At 39.7% G+C, this 16,695-nt stretch overlaps 1 protein-coding gene across 1 annotated transcript in view; it reads right to left on the bottom strand.

Annotated features, from left to right (window-relative positions):
• MROH2B (maestro heat like repeat family member 2B) overlaps positions 1 to 16,695 on the bottom strand; it is a 63,533-nt gene that overhangs the window by 12,311 nt on the left and 34,527 nt on the right. The window contains exons 22-30 of the mRNA XM_054505113.2: positions 15,532 to 15,558; positions 14,703 to 14,822; positions 14,409 to 14,488; positions 9,952 to 10,087; positions 9,762 to 9,857; positions 9,408 to 9,497; positions 8,925 to 9,045; positions 6,683 to 6,780; positions 4,534 to 4,686 (exon numbers count right to left, since the gene is read on the bottom strand). Of these exons, the coding sequence (XP_054361088.2) occupies positions 4,534 to 4,686; positions 6,683 to 6,780; positions 8,925 to 9,045; positions 9,408 to 9,497; positions 9,762 to 9,857; positions 9,952 to 10,087; positions 14,409 to 14,488; positions 14,703 to 14,822; positions 15,532 to 15,558 (921 nt within the window). The remainder of the gene's footprint in view (positions 1 to 4,533; positions 4,687 to 6,682; positions 6,781 to 8,924; positions 9,046 to 9,407; positions 9,498 to 9,761; positions 9,858 to 9,951; positions 10,088 to 14,408; positions 14,489 to 14,702; positions 14,823 to 15,531; positions 15,559 to 16,695) is intronic.

The raw sequence follows: 16,695 nt of genomic DNA, 5'->3' as shown, positions 1-16,695 counted from the left end.
TGGTGGGGGAAAGTCATCCTCGTCAGAAAGAAGAATACAGATAAAGATGTAAAATAAAAAAAAGCACGAGAATAGATAAAGCACAGAAGATTTTTAGAGCAGTGAAACCATTCTGTATGTTACTGCAATGCTGGATACATGCAATTATGTATTTGTCAATGCCAAGGTGAACCTTACTGGAAACTATGGACTTCAGGTGATAATGATGTGTCGATGTAGGTTCACTGATTGTAGCAAATGTACTACTCTGGTATGGGGTGTTGATAGTGAGGGAGGAGGCGTGTGTGTGGGGAGAGAGGTATATGGCTATCTGCTCTATTTTGCTGTGAATCTAAAACAGCTCTTAAAAAAATCTATATAAAAAAATAGCAGGAGATCATGAGCCCAAGCAAATATGGTGAAGATTTCTGGAATAGGAGAATGGTCTAGTTTGGAACACAGAGAAAATGAGGGTGATAAAAGAAGATAACTTGATAGAAAATATGAAGCCAGATCCTAGAGAAAACTGAAGGGCACCCTTCCAGATTTGGGTGTTAATTTGTGGGCACTAGGGAATGATATTATACATTTGGATTTTAGATTTGGAGAAGGGCAAGTCTCTCTGCTAAAGTAACTTTGCTTTTAGTAGATACTTCTCTTATTTATTTTGGGTAGACATTTTTAGGTTAAACAATACATTTCCTCTGAATTATAATTCCTTAAACATAAATATCTGGCAAGTATGATTACCACAGAGTCCCATTTCAATGATGTTAGGAGAGGATTTAGGTGCTAAACACACAAATACGACATTCCAAATTTATAAGCCTTTGATTCTTTCATGTTTGGCCTAGTGCTTGCCATAGTATGCACTCAATAAATATTTCTGGGGGTGCCTGGGTGGCTCAGTTGGTTGGAGGTCTGACTCTTGGTTTCAGCTCAGGTCATGATCTCAGGGTCGTGGGATTGAGCCCCATGTTGGGCTCTGTGCTCAGAGGGGAGTCTGTTTGGAGATTCTTTCCCTCTGCTCTCCCCCCGACTCACGTGCTCTTTCTCTCTCTCTGAAATAAATAAATCTTTAAAAAAATAAATGTTTTTGCCTTTAAAGAAGAATTAATACCTATTCTTCTGAAACTGTTCCAAAAAAATAGAAATGGAAAGAAAACTTCCAAACTCTTTTTATGATGCCAGAATTACCTTGATCCCAAAACCAAAAACTCTATCAAAAAGGAGAACTACAGGCCAATATCCCTGATGAACATGGATGCAAAAATTCTCACCAAAACACTAGCCAATAGGATCCAACAGTACATTAAAAGGCTTATTCACCCCGACCAAGTGGGATTTATTCCTGGGCTGCAAGGTTGGTTCGACATCTGCAAATCAATCAGTGTGATACAACACATTAATAAAAGAAAGAACAAGAATGATATGATCCTCTCAATAGATGCAGAAAAAGCATTTGACAAAGTACAGCATCCTTTCTTGATCAAAACTCTTCACAGTGTAGGGATAGAGGGTACATACCTCAATATCATAAAAGCCATCTATGAAAAACCCACAGTGAATGTCATTTTCAAGGGGGAAAAACAGAGCTTTTCCCCTAAGGTCAGGAAAACAGCAGGGATGTCCACTATCACCGCTGCTATTCAACACAGTACTAGAAGTCCTAGCCTCAGCGATCAGACAACAAAAAGAAATAAAAGGCATCCGAATCAGCAAAGAAGAAGTCAAACTCTCACTCTTTGCAGATGATATGATACTTTATGTGGAAAACCCAAAAGACTCCATCTCAAAACTGCTAGAACTCATACAGGAATTACTAAAGTGGCAGGATATAAAATCAATGCACAAAGATTAGTGGCATTTTTACACACTAACAACAAGAGAGAAGAAAGAGAAATTAAGGAGCCAATCCCATTTACAATTGCACCCAAAACCATAAGATACCTAGGAATAAATCTAACCAAAGAGGCAAAGAATCTGTACTCAGAAAACTATAGAATACTCATGAAAGAAATTGATGAAGACACAGAGAAATGGAAAAAGGTTCCATGCTCATGGATCGGAAGAGCAAATATTGCAAAAATGTCTATGCTGCCTAGAGCAATCTACACATTTAATGCAATCCCTATCAAAATACCATCCACTTTTTTCAAAGAAATGGAACAAATAATCCTAAAATTTGTATGGAACCAGAAAAGACCCCGAATAGCCAGAGGAATGTTGAAAAAGAGAAGCAAAGCTGGTGGCATCCCAATTCCGGACTTCAAGCTCTATTACAAAGCTGTCATCATCAAGACAGTATGGTACTGGCACAAAAACAGACACATAGATCCATGGAACAGAATAGAGAGCCCAGAAATGGACCCTCAACTCTATGGTCAACTAATCTTTGACAAAGCAGGAAAGAATGTCCAATGAAAAAAGACAGTCTCTTCAACAAATGGTGTTGGGAAAATTGGACAGCCACATGCAGAAGAATGAAACTGGACCATTTCCTCACACCACACACAAAATTAGACTCAAATGGATGAAAGACCTCAATGTGAGACAGGAGTCCTTCAAAATCCTAGAGGAGAACACAGGCAGCAACCTCTTTGACCTCAGCCGCAGCAACTTCTTCCTAGAGACATTGCCAAAGGCAGGGGAAGCAAAAGCAAAAATGAACTACTGGGACTTCATCAAGATAAAAAGCTTTTGCACAGCAAAAGAAACAGTCAACAAAACCAAAAGACAACCAACAGAATGGGAGAAGATATTTGCAAATGACATATCAGATAAAGGGCTAGTATCCAAAATCTATAAAGAACTTATCAAACTCAACACCCAAAGAACAAATGATCCAATCAAGAAATGGGCAGAAGACATGAACAGACATTTTTCCAAAGAAGACATCCAAATGGCCAACAGACACATGAAAAAGTGCTCAACATCACTCGGCATCAGGGAAATCAAAATCAAAACCTCAATGAGATACCACCTCACACCAGTCAGAATGGCTAAAATTAACAAGTCATAAAATGACAGATGTTGGCGAGGATGTGGAGGAAGGGGAACCCTCTTACACTGTTGGTGGGAAGGCAAGCTGGTGCAGCCACTCTGAAAAACAGTATGGAGTTTCCTCAGAAAGTTGAAAATAGAGCTACTGTACAACCCAGCAATTGCACTACTGGGTATTTACCCCAAAGATACAAATGTAGTGATCCGAAGGGGTACGTGCACCCCAGTGTTTATAGCAGCAATGTCCACAATAGCCAAACTATGGAAAAAGCCTAGATGTCCATCAACAGATGAATGGATAAAGAAGATGTGGTATATATATACAATGGAATATTATGCAGCCATCAAAAAACATGAAATCTTGCCATTCGCAACGACTTGGATTGAACTAGAGGGTATTATGCTAAGCAAAATAAGTCAATCAGAGAAAGACAAGTATCATATGATCTCACTTATATGTGGAATTGAAGAAACAAGAGGAATGCTGAAAAAGAAAATGTGAAGATCATGGGCGAAGGGAGGGAAAAATGAAACAAGATGAAACCACAGAGGGAGACAAACCATAAGAGACTCTTAATCTCAGGAAACAAACTGAGGGTTGCTGGAGTGGTGGGGGTGGGAGGGGTGGGGTCGCTGGGTGATGGACATTGGGGAGGATATGTCCATGGTGAGTGCTGTGACTTGTGTAAGACTGATGAATTACAGATCTGTACCCCTGAAACAAATAATACATTATATGTTAATAAAAAATAAATATTTTTGAAAAAACTGGTTGGAGAGTAATTAGCACAGAAATAATTTCTAAAGGTCAGACATTGGAGAATTCTTTAATTTAGGGTGGTTGACCCTGGGATATGAGGACCATAACTTTCAAGTATTTCCCTTGAGGTGACTTCATTGAGTTAAAGATTCTCTTTCTCCTTATTAATCTTTGAATTGCTTGAATTCTGCTTCTGACCTCAAGGGAGAGAATAGAACATCTCCATTTGGAGCTCTTAACCAAGCTTCCTGAATTCAAATCTTCTTCACGCTAACTCTCCAGCTGGGAGCAAGGATTGAGGAGTTTCCCCCAATCAGTTCTCCAGTGATAGCCTTCCTTACCAGAAAACCAACCCTAAAGGTGTGTGGAAGAGCAGCTTGAAGATTGGCAGTGGGATTAGAAACTCTACTGGCTCTTATTGGCTATTCCAAAGGAGATCCACACAGTCACCCTCCTCCTTACAGATAGATCTAACAATCCAGTTTTCCAGAACCCAAATGCCCTTATTCAGAGCTGCTGTCTCTGGCCAGAGAGCAACAGTTGGGCAAGTTTTGTTGTTGTTGTTGTTTTTTTTAAAATCACAGAATAGAGAGGCAATTGAAACAGGTTGAGACAAGCATTCAACATGAGCCTGGTTGTTAGTACATAACTTGGGTCTCTGAGGAGGCCTCCTGAGGCTGTGCATGCTCTTGCCTATTGCCCATCAGAGGACAAGCTGAGAAATGGCAACCAATGTGGCATTTCAGAAGTGTTAGAATTCTGCTCAGTGGTCAGACTGGCTGTCAGTTCACCTGTTCTTCCAAAGCAGCTCCATGTTCCTTCAGGATCACGATCATCCATATGCCACAGGCCTGGGTACAGGTGGAGTTAAGGCTCTCCAGACCATCCAGGGTTTCCTCCAGGAACATTAGAATTTCTTCAACTGGGATGAGTTTACTGACAATCTGAGAATGTATGCAGAAAGATTCATGTTATCAACCACCTCACTACATACAACATGCTGCTACTGTTTTAGGATATCGGAAACCATTGGAATTTCCAAACAGCTAACCCATGACTAGGGTATAGAAATGACAGAAAATACAAAAAGAGACATAGACATTACCCTGAAACTCTAGGCAGACTTTTCCTGGGGTTACTCTTTTATTATTTTATATTTATTGAATCCCAAGCCTGCTGAAGAAATTTCTTCTCCAAACTTCAAAGTTATAGTGTACCCCACAAGGGAAAAGTAATGTGTATGGTTTTATATGATTTTATGATATAAATTACTCTCACATACATTTCATATATCACAGAAATATGTCATGTGTCTTCCAAGGAAAAGCTAAGGCTTGAGAATGTAGGAAAATCAATCACCATGTACTAAGTGCCATGTTCAATACTGAATGTATCACAATATCCATGTAAGTATGAATTATTATGAGTTCTGTCTTTTGCACTTCCATGTTTCAAAATTAAGAGTAGTCAACAAAAGTTCTAGAAAATAAAAGCTTTACAATTTTGGTCTCTAAGTACAAGAACCATACAAATGGGTGACAGCAGTGTGTGTGTGTGTGTGTGTGTGCTAATGGAGGGCTTTGGAGTCTATCAGATGATGCTGTGTGCACTTGCTTGAAGCCCATTCTCCTCATTTAAAAAAAAAAAAATGCATAACCTACCTCTCAGAGTTGTTCTGAGGATTGGTCAATGAATTCATTCAAACAGGCAGTTTGAATGAATTCCAAGGACATTGTCTGGGGCTTTAATCAAGCAAGATGGTCATGATTATGAGTTTGTAGGTATGAAAACATTCCTATTCACAACTGACTTCCCTCTGCATTAAGTGGCCCGATGACTGATATTTGGTAGAACTGTTCTTGAAAGGAAATTAATCCCTTTTCATTAGCAGGTGCATGTCTCAACCAGTTTGAGGTATTTTGATTCCAAGATCAAAGGACTAGACTGCCACGTCTGTTCTATGTAACGCCAAATGCTTGCCTGGGCTCCATACTCAGTGGTTACCTGTGTTTTTTTTCTTCTCACATTGGGATGGATGATGATTTAGGAAGAAAGGAAGGAAGGGGGCTCATGTTTCTGAGCACCTACTATGTATCAGACACTTTCTTAGGCATTTGACATATGTTCCCTCTGTGCCCCCCAACTGGCTTCTCTCCCTTATTCTGGTCACCTTCTTGTCATCTCTGCTGCTGCCACCTTAGTCCAAGCCACCTAATCTCACACCTGGATTCTTGAAGTTTCCTCCAAGCTGATTTTTTTTTCATTAATTTCACTCTTGCTGGCCTGTATCATAGTCTAAACACAGCAGCTAGATGACACTTTGGAAATATAAATCTGATCATATTCCTTCTTACAGACACACCACGAGCTTAGAAGGGGTTTTTACAAATTAGGAAGAGACACCTTGTCCTCAAGACAGTTCACTTCTCTCTGTAAGTATATGGTCATAATGACTGAGGGTAGGCGTTTTGTCTTTTTTTATTCTTAGAGCCTAGAACAATATCTAGCATATGGTAGGTGCATAGGGCATAGTAGGTGAATGAATAAATGATTAAATAAATGAATGAATTCATTGACCAATCCTCAGAACAACTCTGAGAGGTAGGTTATGCATTTTTTTTTTTTTTGAAATGAGGAGAATGGGCTTCAAGCAAGTGCACACAGCATCATCTGATAGACTCCAAAGCCCTTGTACCTTCTACTCCACCACACTGCCTCCCTCATCCTGAAGAGGGATGCTTGGTTCGTAAGATTTCCCCGAGTATGAAATGATCAGTAGCAGGTGTTGACTGGGCACATGTACCCAGGGTTAACACATGATAGGACAAAGAATGGCTAGACTGTTGCTCTCCTTGGTAGTGGGGCATACACAGTTTACTCATTTGGAAATCAACCCAGAATCATCTTTACATCCCTCGGCCAGTCCTCCGTATCTATTACCTTTGCTATTTTAGAAGAAATGTTGATCTGGACCTGCACATTGTCACATTGCAACCCTTCCTGCAGACTCTGCAGTCTTTCCACCTCCAGGTGAGTGCCTAAAATCCACAAGGGGAGACAGATGCAAGAGTTCAAAGACCTGATAGGGGTTAAAGAGGTTGGCTATACTCTGACATGACCCTAATTCAGCTGCTGGATACTTTTAACAAATGCACGAGGCCTGTCTGATGAGAGGGTGGGCGTAAGAGCAAACATATTGAGTAGTTTCTGCATGCTGGCACAGGGCTAAATCCTCTGCATACAATGATCTCATTTATTACTCATCAATATCATCTGAAGTAGATGCTCCTGATTTTGCAGACAAGAAAGCTGAGGCAGAGAGCTATAAAGCCATGTGGCCACAGTTATCCAGAGACTAAAACTAGGAGAGACAGAATTTGAGCCCTGGTCTGCCTGGCACCCATGCCTAAGCTCTCACTATTCTGCCACACTGCTGTCTCTGTTGGAGTTCCCTTTCGTAGTAAGCCACTTCTGGAAAAATGGAAATGGAAAGCTAACTATTGCAATAGGAACATCAGCAACTTTGCAACTGATTGTAGAAACCAATTAATAAACTCAGACCTAAACAGTAACCATTTTCTGTTTGCTGTTTGAATGTAGAGTAATTGTGGAAACTAACACCTGAACCCTTCTATGGAAGGCAGCCCAGCCCAGTAGAACACACAGACCTGGGCTCACAGCCCAGCTCTACTACTTTCTGGAGCTGGTAAATTTCTTAACTTCAGCGCTCTCATCTCAAAACTGAGTTTTAAATGGGTATTTAATTTAGCATCACACTAGTTACTTGTATTCAGCTGGTGTTTAATAATCATATTCTTTCTCTCTGTCATGCTATTTGATCTATCAAGGAAAAAAGTTAAAACAAATAATGAAGTAAGGGATTTTTTTTTTTTTAAGATTTTTATTTATTTATTTGATCGAGACACAGCGAGAGAGGGAACACAAGCAGAGGTAGTGGGAGAGGGAGAAGCAGGCTTCCCACTGAGCAGGGAGACTGATGCGGGGCTCAGTCTCAGGACCCCAGGATCATGACCTGAGCCGAAGGCGGACACTTAACGACTGAGCCCCCGAGGTGCCCCTGGGATTTCTTATTAACAAAGAGTATTTGAGAACCTGAATTTTGTATGTTTCAGGAAAATGAAATACACTAAAGGAAGAATAGGTAGAACAATAATAGGATTGAAATTCCTCTCTTCCTATGAGTTTCCTCTCTGACACATTTCTTCTCTTACTGGGATGGCCCCTTAGTTCTTACTTCCTTAACTCTTTTTTTATTTTCTGGCTTGGTACAAGATAATGAATTATTTTCCCATATCCCAAAGGACTTTCATACCTATCTTGACTCTGCTAAATAGTTTTTTTTTTTCTTTTTGACCAACTAACCAACCGCTCCCTTCCGCCCAACCAAATCCCACCTTTTGGTTTTAATATACTTTCCTTATGTGAATTTTAGAATTGTAATTATCTCTGTGCCTCCAGCATCAGAGAAGTGCCTGACACATGGAAAGAACTTAATAAGCATTTTATGAACACCTAAAAGAAAGAGGAGTGGAACACAGGTGTGAGATGGCGCTAAACCTAGACCAGAGTTCCTGGCCTGCCAGGGCTGCACAGAAATGCGCATGCACAGTGCAGGGCCATTCTCCGGGAAGCACCTGCTGATTTAAACTGGACCCAAGGCCCTGATTCGTTGGTTTCAGCCTGAGACTAGGTTTTAAAATTCCTTACATTTCCTGATATTGCCACTCCACATATACTTGGACGGTAGACAGAGGTCTTGTTCTGGAAGCCGGAAAAACCTCCACAAAGTTGTCTCTCTTAGAGAACTTTGAAAATCACTTAGCATCATAATAATAGTACAGTTTCCTCCTGAAGAAATCCACGTGATAGAGGAGGCATTGTTAATACTCCCAAGTGCCCAGTGATTTAAATCAAAACATTTTTACCTACCTCAATGGACCTTTATGATGCTTTGGTGTTATTATCTTTATTTTTAAAAATAGAAAAACAGAGCCATTGGGGAAAAAAGATCCAAAAGAGAGACAAATTCTGTGACATAATGAAGGCATTAGAACACAGAAATGGCTGAACTGGGGAGAGAGAGAGAGAGACAAGGAAAAACCAAGAACAAGAGAAAACAGGTATCTTCTCTTCATTTGTGGGCTTCTCATCTTTCCCTCACCTTTTATACAGAACAGACCAATAGTGGAGCTGGCAGCCGCTTGACGGATGGTGGGCAGGGTGTCACAGGAGTGAGGAGCCAGGAGGCCGAGGAGTGAGCCAATTTTAAAGTTCTCTGGTGCCTGCAGGATAAAGGAGACCCCCAAAGTGATGGGGTGGCTTGACAACATCCCAGGATAGTCCCAACAACACTGGATGTGAAGTCCCTTGTTTTCCCCCTAAAGGTCCTTAGAATGAAATTGAATCTTGAACCTTCCCTTTAAGGGCAGTGGAAAAGTGAGCTAGGGAGCATGCAAAGGCAACCAAATAGTTTAATCCTACTTGCCACACCCTGGGGTTCTGAGATACCTCTTAGGTGGTTTTCTGGGAAGCACTCCATTCTGGGACTGGAGCTCCATCATGCAGGGGCTGTGGATTCCAGAGGCCTCCAAGATCCCTTTTGTTAGCAAGCAGTGAAATCTATTCATTCCAGGGGATTACTTACCTCAATATCATTTGTCAGCACTTTTGCGGTGATCTGGAAGGCTCTTTCTCTTTCCCAATCTTTTTGTGAAACAAGCCACATTCGGAGAAGCTGTTGGTCAAAGAATAAATGTTCTTTCCTTAGTACTCCTCATATTCACTCATTCCCATTCTCTGGCTCTTGCTCTTTCTCTGTCTCTTATAACAGGGTGCTCACCTCCCACAAATAATGCTTAAGTGGACTGGCCCTATGTGACGGGTTAAATGGGTCAGGCTGCACAGCTCCCTGTGAAGAGTATGAGGTAGAGTCTGGAGTGTTGCCCTGCAGCACAAATGAGGGAATGTGGGAATCAGTTTGAGCAATGGCCCGACTCACATTGAACATTTCTTGGCAGTCCTCTGCTTTCACGTTATCCCACATCATGGTCTTCAGCAGCCTTCCTAGAGCATCCATGGATCGTTCGTAGAGAAACTGCAATCCAATGTGAGCATGAGCGTCAGGCTGAGGCAGGAGGGTAGAGTCCCACTGTAGCTCTTGATTCTACTCAGGCCTCACCCCCACATACATTAATGTGCTCCTTGTCCTTATCTGTCTCGCCTCCATCTTTGAGTTTTTCCAGAGGTGGCAGGGGAAGCAGCCTGCGAATATTCTCTTCAAGAATATTTAGGTGGTCATTTAGTGAGAGCTGAGGTTTCAGTTTACTGAAATGAGAACCATGTGGAGGGATGGGTATTATGAGGACAAGTAAAACATAGCTCAGAAGAGTTCCCAAGAACTGCCAACCACATCTGAGGGGGTCAGAAATGCTTGCTGACATGTTGGAATGTTGAGGGAGATGGTGACAGAAGTAGGGAGAGGTTGGGGACATAGAATCAGACGGTATTGGTGCGCACAGTCAACATGTCTCATTTCTGATTTATTAGAGTGATAAACAAATCATCACTAGCTTTGTGTTACTTAGCCCTTTATTATAGGTTCTGTGATAACATTAACCTACTTGTTTTTCTAGTGCTCATTGGTTTTGTGGGGAGGGGGTGTGGGGGGAAGATTCTAAGTTTGGAGCTGTTTTATCAATTTCATATGTCTTCTCATGCTATTAAGGAGTGTTACACATACTGAATGTACTTACAGTAAAGCGGCTGGAATCTTCCTTCCCCCCTCCCTCCTTCCTTCCTTCCCTCCCTCTCTTCCTTCCTTCCTTCCTTCCTTCCTTCCTTCCTTCCTTCCTTCCTTCCTTCCTTCCTCCCCTTATTTTTTCCAGCCATTTACTATAAGCATCATGAAGATATGAACAAACCTAGACATAACTTGGAAAAATGTTCAATAAACATGAAAATCCCCATTTATTATTTAATAAATATAAATATTATTTAATAAATGTAAATCAAGACAATACACTACTGCTTGTCAGCTATCATATTAGCAAAGAAATTAAAAATGATGACATGGTCAGGGCAGGGGGAAATTGGTTCTCTCATAGGGGAGTAAAAGTCAGTACCAGCTGAGACAGGTCTATTGAAAGTGTTAAATATGTTGATATAAACCAAACAGTCTTTTCATCTGGCTGACTTAAAAAAAAAATCAACTTATTGAGGTATAATTTATGCACAACAAGCTGCATCCATTTAAACTGTGCAATTAAATGAGTTTCACACCCATGAAACCGCCACTATAATCAATATAGAACATCTAGATTTTTCCTTATGCCCCTTTGTGGCTCATCTCTTTCTTCACACTGGCCCCAGGCAAACGCTAATTGGTTTTCAGTCATTAGAGATCAGTTTGCAAGTTCTATACGTGTTCTGTCCAAATGAGGGTAGCCACCAGCAACATGTAGCTATCCAGCACCTGAGTGTGGCTAGTCTGAATTAAGACATGCTGTAATTATAAAATACACTGGATTTTGGAGATTTAGTATGAAAAATCATGTAAATTATCTCATCACCTTTTTAAATATCAAATACATGTTGAAATGATAATATACTGAATATATTGGATTAAGCAAAATAATTATTAAAATTACTTTGTTTCTTTTTTTACTCTTTTAAAAGTGACTACTAGAAAATTTTAAATTACATATGTGACTTGCATTCTAGTTCTACTTGACAACACTGTCTTAGAGCCTAGTTAATTCTTAACTCATCTTCAAGATTTATTTATTTGAGCTTTCTTCAAACTTCACTTATCTTTGTAAACATGGCAACCTGTGCCTTCCCTTATGTTGGTTCTTACTACATTTTGGAGAAATTAGGTGGGTATGTTTTGCATCTATTTTACCCAGTAGGCAAGGCCATATTTTGCTCAGGGCAAGGCCATATTTTGTTAATGATTATCCTTTTTAAATCTATCTCCATGCCTGATACATGGATGACACTGAATAATATTTACTGAACCAAATTGTCAGCTTTAATAATTAAAGTTCAGAGAGCACTTTTCACATAAAGGTGTTCACCAAAATATTATTTATAGTTTTAAAAACTGACAAAGCAAGAGGAGGTTGGTTAAGTAATATGAGACATATCTATACAATAAGTTATTAAGCAGTTATTGAAAATGCTGTTTCTTACCTCAATATAATAAAGGCCATATATGAAAAGCCTACAGCTAATATATCAATGGTGAAAGACTGTACATTTTTCCTCTAAGATTTAGAGGAAAATTTAAGATCAGGAGCAAGATAAGGATGCCTGCTTTTGCCACTTTTATTCAACATAATACTGTAAGTCCTAGTCAGAGCTATTAGGCAAGAAGAAGAAATAAAAGCCATCTAGATTGGAAAGGAAGAAGTAAACTATCTCTGTTTGCAGATGACATGATCTTATACATAGAAAACGCTACAGTTCACAAAAAAATTATTATAATAAACAAATTAAACAATGTTGTAGAATACAAAATGAGCACACACAGATCAGTTGTTTCTATACATTAACAATGAACAATCAAAAAGGAAATTAACAATTCCACTTATAATAGCATCAAAAAGAATAAAATACTTTATTTAACCAAGGAAGCAAAAGATTTGTACACTGAAAACCATGAAACATTGTTAAAGGAAATTAAAGAAGATACAAATAAATGGAAAAACATCCCATGTTCATGGATTTGAGGACTTACTATTGTTAAGATACCCATATTACCCAAAGCAGTTTATAGATTTAATGCAATCCCCCAAAAATCCCAATGGCAGTTTTTGTAGAAATAGAAAAATCCATCCTAAAATTCATATGAAATCTCAAGGGATCCCAAATAGCCAAAATCATCTTGAAAAAGGACATGGTTAGTTTCCATTCAGGTCATGATCTCAGGGTCCTGGGATTCAGCCCCATGTGGGGCTCTGAGCTCAGCGGGGAGTCTGCTTGAGATTCTCTCTCTCTCTCCCTCTGCCCCTCCCCCTGCTCGTGCACTCTCTCTCTAAGATAAATAAATAAATCTTAAAAAAGAAACCAGAAAAAAACAAGTGTTGGCAAAAATATGGAAAAATTAGAACGCTTATGCCGTGATCATAGGAATGTAAAATGGTACCACTGCTATAAAAAGAAGTATGGTAATACCTCAAAAAATTAAAAATAATAGAATTATCATATGATCCAACAATCCTACTTTTGGGTATATACTCAAAAGAATTGAAAGCAAGGTCTAGAAGAGATATTCATGGACCCGTGTTCATTAGCAGCACTATTCACAGCAGTCAAAATATGAACACAACCCAAGCATCCATTGGATGAATGGATTAACAAAATATAGTGTATATGTTATATGGAATATTATTCAGCCTTAAACAGAAATGAAATTTTGACACATGTTGTCACATGGATGGACATCATTCTAGTGAAATAAGCAAGACACAAAAAGAAATACTGCATGATTCCATTTATATTAGGTAACTGAAGTATGTAATTCATAAACACAGAAGGTAGAATGGTGGTTGCCAGCACTGGTGGGAGGAGGGAATGGGGAGTTTGTTGTTTAATGCGTATAGAGCTTCAGTTGTGCAAGATGGGATGAATTCTTGAGGTTGATAGCATAACAATACGATTGTACTTAACACTACTGAAATATACACTTAAAAATGGTTAAGATGAGGGGCGCCTGGGTGGCTCAGTTGGTTAAGCGACTGCCTTCGGCTCAGGTCATGATCCTAGAGTCCTGGGATCGAGTCCCGCATCGGGCTCCCTGCTCGGCAGGGAGTCTGCTTCTCCCTCTGATCCTCCCCCTCTCATGCTCTCTGTCTCCCATTCTCTCTCTCAGATAAATAAATAAAAAATCTTTAAAAAAAAATGGTTAAGATGATACGTTTTATGGGTATTTTACCACAATGAAAATATTTCTTTTAAAACAATGAAGAAAGAACAATGTCGGTGAAGAATTGGTAACAATGGGGGAATATGTAAGGAGAAGTAAGGAAAAAATAGGATGCACAGCCATACGTAGAGTAGGTTCTCAGCTCTGTACTTAACATGAAGAATTAGGTATAAAAACTTGAAGGACGTATACCAAAATGTTGAAAATAAGGGGTGATTTTTATTATTTTTTAAAAAGTTTTTATAGTTTCCAAGTTTTAACTATGAATTTATATTTCTTTTACTGCAGGGGGAAATATTATTTTAAAAATTTGGTTAAAATCATTTCCTTCTGCAGGTTTATTGCTACTAACCAACTAAAATATGATTAGGGCTTTCATAAGTTTTTAATGGGAATATTAAAATTTGCCAAGGTCTAGGAAGAGAAATTTCCTTCTGCACAGAAACTTCCATCCTCCTGTATCAATAAATCTGACTCCTCTGAGTAGCTCTTTATCCCTGTCAGTCATCGAAGGGTCGGCCTCTCAGTCAGTTCTGTAAGTTTGAAAAGAGGGAAAAGCCCCTATTTGAGAAAGAGAAAAAAAAACAAACCCATTGATGAGCTGTGTTCAATTTGGGGGAGGGTACACTGGAGTATCCACTGATTGATAAGTCAGTTGATCAGAAGGAGGATTTTGGGGAGGAAATATTTTTTTAAATGAGAGCAAGAAAACTTTTTTACCTGAGGTATCTGATGGCGATTAAGGCTTTCCACCGAACAGGGCTAGCTAGAGAGTCCAGTGGCTCATCCCTGATGAATTTCTGCAACACAAAGGGAGGAAAAATTCTAGAAACGATTTGGGGGAGTTTCCAGATGCAGCTGCAGCCCCATTGGACTGTTGGGTGCCCTTTGTCCATATAATGGCAGAGATCTGTTACCTGGGACTAGCGCATTGTACCCATTTAAAAAAACATAGCTCTGACTTTCGGTAACAGACTTTTCAAGATCTTGCTCATGTCCTCTCTGCACACTTACCAGCATGTAACCCAGCAGCACCTCCTTGTAGGAGAACTTGAATCCCTTATCCTCAGCATCGTGGACAGCAATACCAATCTCAGTGATAGTTCTTGTGAAACTCATTTGCAGATCCATGTCCTAAAGCAAAATGATTCACAGTGCAGTCCAAAGTCTTGGGTTCCATACCTGGTTCTATAAACCCAGTTCTTGACTTAGGGTTGAACTATGTGCCCAGACAGAAATGAGAATTGCTGCTTCTTTTGCTATCTCTACCTCAGTCTGGGGTCAAAGTTGCAGGGAAGTTAAAAACCAAGGTCAAATTCTACTCCCCCCACCCAATCCCTGTCCCCCATAGACTGAGGTTCTATACAGCAGTGGCTTTCAAACTTTTTGGACCATAAACCACACAAATTTTAGGAAACAGTTTACATGCACTATATATAGATATAACATTATATATATATATATAATAAGTGAAATGAAAGTTTTATGATACTTCTTATTGCCAAATGCAATGTACTCTTCTATTTCTCTTTTATTTCATTACAAAAATTTGCTGGTTGTGATTTATTAGATCTATTAGACTAATTTCATGGTCTTCTGGTGGGTCACAGCGCGTAGTTCTAAGAACACTGCTCTAGGTTACAGTATAACTCCCAAGCCACCTGGAACCAAATATATCTCTCTGTTCTGTCCTGATTAGTCTCAGGGATCCTGGTTTCAGGATTGGATTGATTAGTTGTATATTGGGATCTTTTCCTCTGGAATCAAACCAAGAGGACATCTATGCCTACTGCATTTCCAGGGAGCATGCTATGTATTGAAATATATCAAATATATTGCATACCTTGCTCATCACAGACATGCCCAGAACCTGCAAAACCAAAGGCAAAAGCAGATACTAGAGCAGCAGTTAAGAGTTCCCTCCACCAGCGAAAAGACCCACCCACCAACCTGAAAACAACAGCTAAGCAGGACACTGAGTCTTGCTAAAGGGCGGGGGCTGTTCACTTCTTCCCCCATTTCCAAAATGAGACCCTGTACCTTGGCAGACTTTTTCCCCAGGTGAGTCTAATCTACAGAAAGCAGCATAAAGAAATCAAGCCTTTGGGTTTCAAGCCTCATGATTTAAAGAGGTTCTACCAGACTTTGATAAGAATAAGTGTAGAGGCTCTTGGCAGAAAGAGCAGTGAAAAGCTATAAAATGAAAGTTAATGGGGCAGCTGACTTTGGAACTGAGATATAGTCAGTTCTGCTATGATGCTTGCCTTGAAAAATGCAAATTTGTTTCAGTGAAATTGATATGTGAGTAAATACTTCTAGTACATTCTGAATTTTGTGTTTGCTTATGCACAGTCTTGTCCATGACAGCAAAAGGTGAGCTAGCTGAACTGACCCATGTAGGAATACTCACACGAACACCTCAAACATGCCAACTGGTTCAGTTTACCATGGTATGAGCTGTTTCCCATTCAAATCTGCCATTCTAGCTGTCTGTCTGATTTCAGATGACCTTTCTTCCTTATCACCATTTCACAATCAACTTGTAACTTTCCCAAGTGAATTCAGGTGTTTTTCAAGAAAAAATGCCATATTTTTTTGTAGTATTTATGTACTTCTTAGATGGATTTTAAAATTAGATTCCAGGGGCACCTGGGTGGCCCAGGTCATGATCCCAGGGTCCTGGGATCAAGCCCTGCGATGGGCTCCCTGCTCCATGGGGAGACTGCTTCTCCCTCTCCACCCCCACCCCCCTGCTTGTGCTCTCTCTCGCTATCTCTCTCTCAAATAAATAAATAAAATCTTAAAAAAATAAAATTAGATTCCTATTTTTTATATGTCCTTGATGGGGTTTTTGAACGTTGTGCCCCTCCCCCATTTCTCCGTAATCTGTGTGCTTTTTCTTGTACTATCTTGTGCATATGTTGTGCTACAGAAGAATTGACTGTACCTTGAAAGTGTACAGTCATCCTTATCTAAGACATCTTTATCTCCTTTCCTCTTGTATTTT

This window comes from Mirounga angustirostris, unplaced genomic scaffold (genome assembly GCF_029215605.1).
Source record: "Mirounga angustirostris isolate CCGP_5_RB_7025 unplaced genomic scaffold, mMirAng1.0.hap1 SCAF_7, whole genome shotgun sequence".
Lineage (NCBI taxonomy): Eukaryota > Metazoa > Chordata > Mammalia > Carnivora > Phocidae > Mirounga > Mirounga angustirostris.
This window is presented reverse-complemented; position numbering and strand designations above follow the sequence as displayed.